The 9,537-nt window shown below is 43.2% G+C and overlaps 1 protein-coding gene across 3 annotated transcripts in view; it reads left to right on the top strand.

The window, feature by feature from the left end:
- Nucleotides 1–5,186, top strand: part of GPCPD1 (glycerophosphocholine phosphodiesterase 1) — a 131,156-nt gene extending 125,970 nt beyond the window's left edge. For 2 of the 3 annotated variants that reach the window (XM_040351683.1, XM_040351681.1), the window contains exon 20: nucleotides 4,434–5,186. In XM_040351683.1, coding sequence (XP_040207617.1) covers nucleotides 4,434–4,629 — 196 coding nt within the window. In that variant the 3' untranslated portion in view covers nucleotides 4,630–5,186. The remainder of the gene's footprint in view (nucleotides 1–4,433) is intronic. The other variant, XM_040351682.1, reaches the window with a different exon arrangement.
- The last annotated feature ends 4,351 nt before the right edge of the window (nucleotides 5,187–9,537 follow it).

Here is a 9,537-nt window from a genome sequence, read left to right as displayed (position 1 = left end):
CACGTAATTTCAAATTTTGCGCGTCGTATCTTTGTTTTGGTATCCACAAGACAAGATACGACAGCATCTGTGTTAGATCCGACAGGCGTACGTCTTCGTACACCGTCGGGTCTTGGATGCAATTTTTCGGCTTCCGCTAGGTGGCGTTCCCGTCGTAATCCGCATCGATTATGCAAATTAGCTATTTACGACTGCTATATGGTGGCGTACTCAATGTTAAGTATGGCCGTTGTTCCCACGTCTAATTTTGTAAATTTTACGTCGTTTGCGTAAGTCGTTTCCTGAATGGGGCTGGCCGCCATTTACGTTCACGTTGAAAATAATGACGTCCTTGCGACGTCATTTGGAGCAATGCACCCTGAGAGTTTTTTTACGGACGGCGCATGCGAAGTTCGTTGCGGGGACGCGCTTCATTTAAATGAAACGCGCCCCCTACCCGCCCAATTTGAATTCCGCCGCAAGAGATACACTACGCCGCCGTAACGTACGGCGCGAATTCGTTGAGGATTCAAACCAAAGCCAAGTAAGTTACAGCGGCGTAGCGTATCTTACATCTGCGCCGGGCGCAGTGTATGTATGTGGATCTGCCCCTATGTTTTTAAGGGTCTAGAAAAAAAACGTTTTTTTCAACCCGATCATTAAAACGACGTTGCCCACACACGATCGTGAAAAAAAAATGCTCTAGCAAAGCGCGGTGACGTACAACACGTACGACGGCTCTATAAAGGGGAAGTTCCATGCGGATGGCGCCACCCTTGGAGCTGCTTTAGCGGATTTCCTGTTAGTAAAAGACAATTTGCGCTTTTCTGTCTGTTACAGCGTGATGAATGTGCTTACTCCATTACGAACGCTAGTTTTACCAGAACGAGCGCTCCCGTCTCATAATTTGCTTCTGAGCACGGTCGTGTGTACGCGGCATAAGACTAAAACGAAATTGAAATTTTACATCAAAATGAACACTGGCCTGTAGTGCATGTTCATATCTCATACCATAAATAATAACATATTAGATTTTTCACTCCAGCAGTATATAATGAGTTTGGAAATTGTACAGAAATGCCTAAAATACTGCATTATAATTTAATTGGACCCATTTTATTTTTGGTGACTAAAATGAGTTTGTTGACTAAAATTGCTCTAGTCTACTAAAAATGTACTGGAGATTTTATTCGACTAAAATGTAGGACACTTTAGTTGACTGACTACGACTAAAACAATTGCAGAAGACTAAAATTAGACTAAAACTAAAATGCCATTTTTAATTCTAAGACTAAATCCAAATTTGCTGCCAAAATGAACACTGGTCCTTCAGATGTCTGTAGAGTATTTTATGTCCCGTGCAGGATTATTAAAATCGTCTTCTATGGATAATATATGGCTCAATTTAAAGACTCTCCAGCCCCCCAACCAACTCCCAAAAAATGACATGATCATTCCCTGGCTGCCTTCTTGCTGTTTGCTGTAAGTTCACTGATGGGCTTCTCTTCTTTTGTATGTTGAGTGTTATCTGTGAAATTGCATTAAAATCTACAAATCCCTCTTCCCCTTTTTTGACTTTCCTGCAGTCTGTTCTCTAATCCTTAGGCCGGCCATACACGGCGCCATTTCTTTTTTCCTGCGATCACGGGTTGCGGGAAAGAAATTCGCACGATTTGCCCCGTCAACACAGGCAGTCCTGACAGAGGAATTTACAATTGTTTTCTCTGTGGGGGGAAACCATCCCTGAGAAGATTATCGCTAGCAACTCTAGCGGCCTTTTTCGATAATCGCAAGCGAATCCAGCAGGCTTGTTGTACCCAAGTTGCTCGATCAGCTTTGTACGTTCAGCCTGCCCATTAATGGTTCGTATCTTGGCCGGTCCCTGCTGAACCAGCTGAGATTTGAACCGTGTATATCCGGCCTTAGCAATAAAACAGGCATTGTGCCGGACCCCCGTACTCCAGATGAGTCTGTCTGCCACCACACAATCCCAAGACCCCTTAGATTTCCCATTCACTAGCCCTAGCTCAGTGTAGGGTAAAACATCAGACCGTTTATTAGAACTAGAATACAAGTGTTAGATAGATAGATAGATAGATAGATAGATAGATAGATAGATAGATAGATAGATAGATAGATAGATAGATAGATAGATAGAAATAAAAAAAAAGATAGAAAGAAATAAAAAAAAAGATAGAAAGAAATAAAAAAAAAGATAGAATGAAATAAAAAAAAAGATAGAATGAAATAAAAAAAAGATAGAATGAAATAAAAAAATAAAAAAAAGATAGATAGATGGATAGAAAGAAATAAAAAAAAGATAGATAGATATAAATAGATAATCTTTAGTTAAAGAGGAGGTTCCTACCTCCTGCTCATATTACTCTAACAATACACCTGTAACCAGAAACATAAATTAACATGAGCTAATTAACCAATCCTTTAAAGCAGCCAATGTGACTCCCTAACTACAATACACTTTATCGTACATATCAACACAGAACTCCTTCATACAATTGCAGGGTTAATTGGCACAAGCAACAATGGGTGAAAAACTCTTAGAAGTTATACTAGACTCATTTACATTATAACAGACAGGTGATTTGAGTTGGCATCAGCATATTCAACAGTATGTGTCCCAACATTATGAATCGGTCACGATTTCTAATATGACATATACAGGGTTCCCAGAGTCTGTGTGTCTTGAGGGGGGGGGGGGGGGATGGACCTGAATCTAAAGTAACACCACCTCAAGGGTCCCCAGGCATACAGCTAAAAAAAGAGCACCGTTCCCCCAAATGCCAGGGCCCATGATCGGTAGGCAAGAGGCCAGCATTCAGTCCCCTCCAAAAGCCTCTGTCCCGGGTGAGTCGGTCACAGGCATATGGTATAGAAGCCCTCTTTTGGTCACTTTTCTAGGATGCCTAACAATCTCTGTATAAGCCTTCGGAAAATTGACAGCTCCTCAATGCAAACTCTGTGGGGTTTGCGCCCAGCGATGTAGCTTGCATTTATTGTCTATCACTGAATATTTGTCTTTGTGTGGCCAGCTTTGCATGTTCTTATTTATTCATAGTGCCTGAAAGGAAAAAGTCTGCTGTCCAATCAGTAAAAATATACTTGGGGGGGGGGGGGGGGGGGGTGGAGAGACCCTAAAATGTGTTTAGATTCCAGACAGTACAAAGCAGATTATAGCGCACACATTCAAGAATGACATTTATCCTGCAAGGCTAGTTAACTGCTTGCCAACCGCCGCACAAGTATTTACATTGACAGAATGGCATGGCTGCGCAAATGGGCGCATATATACATCCCCTTTAATTTGCCGGCTGTGTGGTCGTGAGAGCTCCGTGACCGTGTACTCGATGTCCGCTGGTGTCCCGCGATCGGGTCACAGAGCTGAAGAACGGGAGATGTCAGTGTAAACACAACATCTCCATGTTCTTCCTAGTGACATCGTCTGTTCCCTGTCATTAGGAACAGCAATCTGTGATGTCACAGCAAGCCACACCCCCTAACAGTTAAAAGCACTCCCTAGGTCGCACTTAACCACTTCAGTGCCCCCTACAGGTTAACCTCTTTACTGTAAAAATGACACTGGCAGTGATCAGAGCAGTTTTATAGCACTGATCACTGTAAAAATTAAAATGGTGTCAGAAGTGTCCCATGTGGCCACCATAATGATAATGTTGCAGTCATGATAAAAATTGCAGATCGCCGCCATTACTAGTGAAAAAAAACATTAATAAAAATGCCATAACGCTATCCCCTATTTTGTAGATGCTATAACGTTTGCGCAAACCAATCAATAAACGCTTACTGCGATTTTGTTTTTTAACAAAAATATGTAGAAGAATAGGTATCGGCCTAAACTAACGGGAAAAAAAAAAATTTATATATTTTTTTGGGGATATTTATTATAACAAAAGTAAAAAAATATTGATTTTTTTTTTTTTTTTTAATTTGCTGCTCAATTTATGTTTATAGCGCAAAAAATAAAAAACGCAGAGGTGATTAAATACCACCAAAAGAAAGCTATGTTTGTGGGGGAAAAAAAGGATGTCAATTTTGTTTGGGAGCCACGTCGCACGACTGCGTAATTGTCAGTTAAAGCGACGCAGTGCCGAATCGCAAAAAAGTAGCCTTTTCTTTGGCCAGCCAAATGGTCTGGGGATGAAGTGGTTAAAAACAATGCTCAAGAAAATTCAGGGGCTTTGGGTCGCACTATATGGTCATATAGTGCCAAGCGACAAAGTACCCTGATTAGTGTGCTGTCCAATCAGATCTTTATTTTAGCATTGTCTAGGGGCAATAATAGAAGAAAGAAAAGAAAGCCGCCATCTCATTGGTGCCTGTGGACAACAGAATCTTTTGGACACTTGTGATAAATGAAGGTAATGAGTCGCGTGTATTAATATTATTAAAAATAAAAAATTGATTTCTTTTTGTTGCAGAATTTACGACTGGAATCCTGAACAGCCAAACGTATTCAAAGTTGAACAAATGGAGCGTCTTAAGAAGGGTTTGCCCGTGGGAATGCTTAGGAGCTGCTTGTGCTCAGTTGACCAATACGTGTGCAATTCAACCAACTGCTGCGGCAACCTTCTCTGCATGGATACCAACGGCGTCGCCAACCACAAGCTAGTTTAAGTTCATCTGCACCTTCTCTAGCAATCTCAGGGGCCATAATCATCCTTTTGCTGTCCTAAATGGGCAAAAGCGAAGCCATCCGTTATCCCCCATTACACTCGTTACACCCTGATGACTGTTGCTGTATTAGCGTGTCTTTTTTTTTATATTTTTATTGGCCAGACGTAGTTATTATCACAGTACTCTGCGATCAAAGCTCTCATCAGCCAACCAATGCACTGGTAGAGAGGATTTGTATAGAAATAATTGATGAGATTGCTACTCCTTACCATAGTACCTCAGAAGAGAATGATTCACTCTTTATATAACTTCAAGTGCAATATACACGCTGTGGACAGCGGCCTTCTGTGTGCACAGCGATCTCTGTACTGTACACATAACCATGTCTGGCCACTGACCGATTACCTCATTTGCAGACTTTTGCACGGCTAAATGCTTTGGCACAAAATGAATGTGCCACCCTGTCATGATAAAGTGTTTCTGGATTCTGGTGCTTACAAGCTCTTTTAAAGTATGTAGAGGCATTAAAGATGTTTTATGTGCGTTCCCTCTCAAAAGTCTACGTTGGATCTTAAAGAAGAAACCTTGTCAAACTTAATAACTTTTGTGGACGGCGTCTTCAAGTTCTCAGAAGTGGAGCCCCATCTATGGTGTAACGCAGGGGGTAGGCAACCTCGGCCCTCCAGCTGTGGTGAAACTACAAATCCCATCATGCCTCTAGGAGTCATGCCTGTGTTTCGTCAGATTAGGTGACCTGTCAGTTTTGGTGACATTCTGTCGCCACCATCTTGCTACACTCTTCACTCCTCCACAGTAAGAATACACTGAGAAGGGGGCAAGCGGACATCTTGTTACACCCACTGGACTTTCACATTTCACAGTTATTTTTTTTAACAGGAAACAGAGCATATAAGGTGCAATACAGTACTTGGAAATCCATCGGGCTGTTTACATGCTGAATTATGAAAGCAGAGGTGTTCTGTCACATTAGCAGGTTTGTTGCTGCTGCTTTTGAAATGCAACATCTAAACCAGTGATGGCGAACCCTGGCACCCCAGATGTTTTGGAACTACATTTCCCATGATGCTCATGCACTCTGCAGCTGAGCATCATGGTAAATGTAAGTCCAAAACATCTGGAGTGCCTGATCTAAACAGTCTGTTGGATTTCTAAATGCTGTATTTCACCTTATAAGCTGCGTTTACGGTTAAAAATACGCGTGAAATGTAAAACTCTGGTGGGTGTAACCAGATGTCTGCCTGGCCCCTTCTCGATGTATCGTTACTATTGGAGGAATGCGGGGTGTAGCAAGATGGCAGCAATGGAACGTCGCTTCCGTCCGATATGGCGACCTGTCAGAATTGGTAACGGAACACCTGGGATTGTTGGGGTCTTGCAATAACTCATGGGACTTGTAGTTTTAAAACAGCTGGAGGGCTGAGGTTGCGCCTACCCCTGTAATGGATCAATGATCTCGCAGTTCTTCTCATTTTTATTCTTATCCATCTCCAAAACCTCAGTTGCTTGGAGAACCTGTTTTGATGATAACATGGAGTTTCAAACCGGGGACCTCCCAGCCAGGAAGCAGTGTTGACTTTGTTCTTTTCCTGCAGTTACTACTCCTAGCCACCACTGGAGGGCGCTGAAGGGAAATGGCCTAAAATACATATGCGCTGTCAATTCCATCCCCTATTCCAGGGGTCTCCAAACATTCTAAGCAAAGGGCTGGTTTATTGTTCTTCAAACTAGGAGGGCCGGACTATGGCCAGCAGGAGTGGAAATTTTCTTGGCATCATTGGGAGTAAGCATTGTCACATTTGGTATGAGGGGGAGGAACAGTGCCCAGTCCTTAGTATCATAGGGAGGAATAGTACCCCATTTTTGATGTCAGTGGAAGAAATGACGCCCCATTGTTGGTGACAGTATAGTGTCTTGTATCAGTGGGAGAAATAGTGCGCAAAGGGCAAGCAGAGGGCCAGATCTGGCCCTCGGGGCCGCAGTTTGGAGACCACTGCCCTATACTAATTGGTGCTGCTAACACTAATAATAATTTCCCATACCTGCACGCCAACTAAAAATATTGGCCAAATATGGAGTGCTGCTCCTCTTATTATAGCAGTGAAAACTGTGATAGACCACATTAATCAATACAACCAATTGTGTACCAAACTTCAAGCCACGGCTCTTGACAATTCTACAGAATTTATATAGCGCCAACAGTGTACGCAGCGCATTACAATATTAAAGGGAGACAATACAGTTACAATAAAATACAAGAGGGTTAAGAGGGCCCTGCTCATAAGAGCTTACACTCTAAGAGGGATTAATTTAACCACTTGCCGACTGTGTCACGCAGATATACTGTGGCACAATGGCTCTCTTGGGCAAAATCCCATACGGGTACATCCTATCCGTTTTTGGCCACCAGAGGGCGCCTGCTGCGCGTGGCCGGTGGGCACGATCACCGCCGGGCCACGTGCGATAGCACGAGGATTTTTGTGTGTAAACGCACAAATCCCTGTGCTGTCAGAGGAGAGGAGCCATATCGTTTCTGCCTACGACGTAGGAAAAACTATATGGCTTCTCTCCTAGTCGCTTGCATCCCCACACAGTTGAAACATGCTGAGGGAACACACATTTACCCCTTTATCGCCCCCTAGTGTTAACCCCCTTCCCTGTCAGTGACATTTACACAGTAATCGGTGCATTTTTATAGCACTAATCGCTGTATAAATGCCAGTGGTCCCAAAAAAAGTGTCAAAAGTCTCCGATCTGTCCGTCACAATGTTGCAGCCCCGCTAGAAATCGCAGATCACCGCCATCACTAGTAAAAAAAAATAACAATAATCTTAAAGGAATTGTAAATGCAGAAGGTTTTTTTTTTTTTTTTCTTCTTCTTCTTCTTCTTCATCTTGAATGAAAAACGTATATAGTGCAACACATGCGAACTGAATCGCCTCAGGGCACTTGGTATCCATTTCCTTCTATACGTTGCCTTCAGAATAGATGGGTTTTGAGTTTTTTTTTTCTGAAGGCCTGGTGATTCACTTCCGTTCAGATGCTGGTTGGTAGAGCGTTCCATAGTCTAGGTCAGTGGTGCCCAACCTTTTGAAGGCCACTTAAGCGACTTGGTAACCAGTCTTGGGCCACAATGAGCGGAGTGAACAGATGACAGGTCTGTGTCCAGTCCGCATATGCAAAGTAGACAATCTACTCTATGGGCCCTCAGATCCAATCAGATAGAAGGGGGCAGATCCACTTGTTTTTTTTTTAGCAGATCGGATTGGAGGTAGGCAGGTGTAAACGGACAAAAGTCTATTTAGATCTGCAGCTCCATAGAGGTCAATGGAGGGTCCGATTGGGTCAGATTGATCATGTGAAAGGGGCCTAAGGCTGCTTTTACACTGATGGTCTGTGGTCTATTGTGGCGCAGTGTATGGTTTTCCGGCCGGTTAACTGCACTTTGCCATAGACGTGTATTATATTCTGCAGGAGTGGTGCACTTTCTGAAAATCTGCTTGACTCCTCTACTGCCGGCTTCATTTACAACACTGATGCTCTTGGATGGCAGGTCGGCAGTCGTGGCTTGCAAACCAGCCATCCCAGGGCAGGAGGTCGCGGGCCACATCAGAGGGCTCCGCGGGCCACTGGTTGGGCACCCCTGGTCTAGGTCCTTGGATGGCAAATCTTCGTTTTCCTTTGGACTTGTATCGGGCCTTAGGTATAAGGAGTAGATTTTGGTTGGTAGAACGGAGATCTTAAAGTGGATGTAAATCCAAAAATATCTACATATCTGGCTTGGACATGTTTATCATAATATGAGGTGATCCACAGTATAAAAAGTGAGAAATCCACCCCTCCCCCACATAACACATCCTGGTAATATACAATGAACTGTGGATCACCTCATATTATGATAAACATAACATATGATAAACATGTCCAAACTAGACATGTAAATTACCTGTCACTCAAAGCAAGGAGAGACGAAAGGACTATGTATTTAGACAGGTTTTTATCTGGAAGTCTGTTAATTTTCACTGAACAATAATAGAGGATTGCTCAGAGCTGGATTAACTCTGTGTGGCAAGACTGGGCACATATGACAGGAAATCTTATTCTCTACATTGTGACATCAAAAAAAAAAAAAATTGGGGTTTACATTCACTTTAATGCGTTGTCATTGATCACATGATTTCTTTAGGGATCAATTTGGTTAATATTTTTAATTTAACCACTTCCCGACCTCCTCATGTACATATGCGTCAGCAGAATGGCACGGACAGGCACATGTACGTACCTGTACGTCCTCTGCTAGACGTGGGTGGGGGGTCCGATCGGGACCCCCCCCCGGTACATGCGGAGGTCGGGTCCGCTCGGGGAGCGATCCGGGACGACGGCGCGGCTATTTGTTTTTAGCCGCTCCGTCGCGATCGCTCCCCGGAGCTGAAGAACGGGGAGAGCCGTGTGTAAACACGGCTTCCCCGTGCTTCACTGTGGCGGCGCATCGATCGGGTGATCCCCTTTATAGGGGAGATCCGATTGATGATGTCATTCCTACAGCCACACCCCCCTACACTAGTAAACACACACACAGTGATCCCTAAATGTTACAGCGCCCCCTGTTTTTAACTCCCAAACTGCAACTGTCATTTTCACAATAAAGAATGCAATTTAAATGCATTTTTTGCTGTGAAAATGACAATGGTCCCAAAAATGTGTCAAAATTGTCCAAAGTGTCCGCCATAATGTCGCAGTCACGAAAAAAATCGCTGATCGTCGTCATTATTAGTAAAAAAAAATAAAAATGCAAAAAAACTATCCCCTATTTTGTAAACGCTATAAATTTTGCGCAAACCAACCGATTAACGATTATTGCGATTTTTTTTACCAAAAATAGGTAGAAGA

This window comes from Rana temporaria, chromosome 4 (genome assembly GCF_905171775.1).
Source record: "Rana temporaria chromosome 4, aRanTem1.1, whole genome shotgun sequence".
Taxonomy (NCBI): Eukaryota; Metazoa; Chordata; class Amphibia; order Anura; family Ranidae; genus Rana; species Rana temporaria.
Note: the sequence above shows the minus strand (reverse complement) of the source record. Positions and strands in the feature narration are given on the sequence as shown.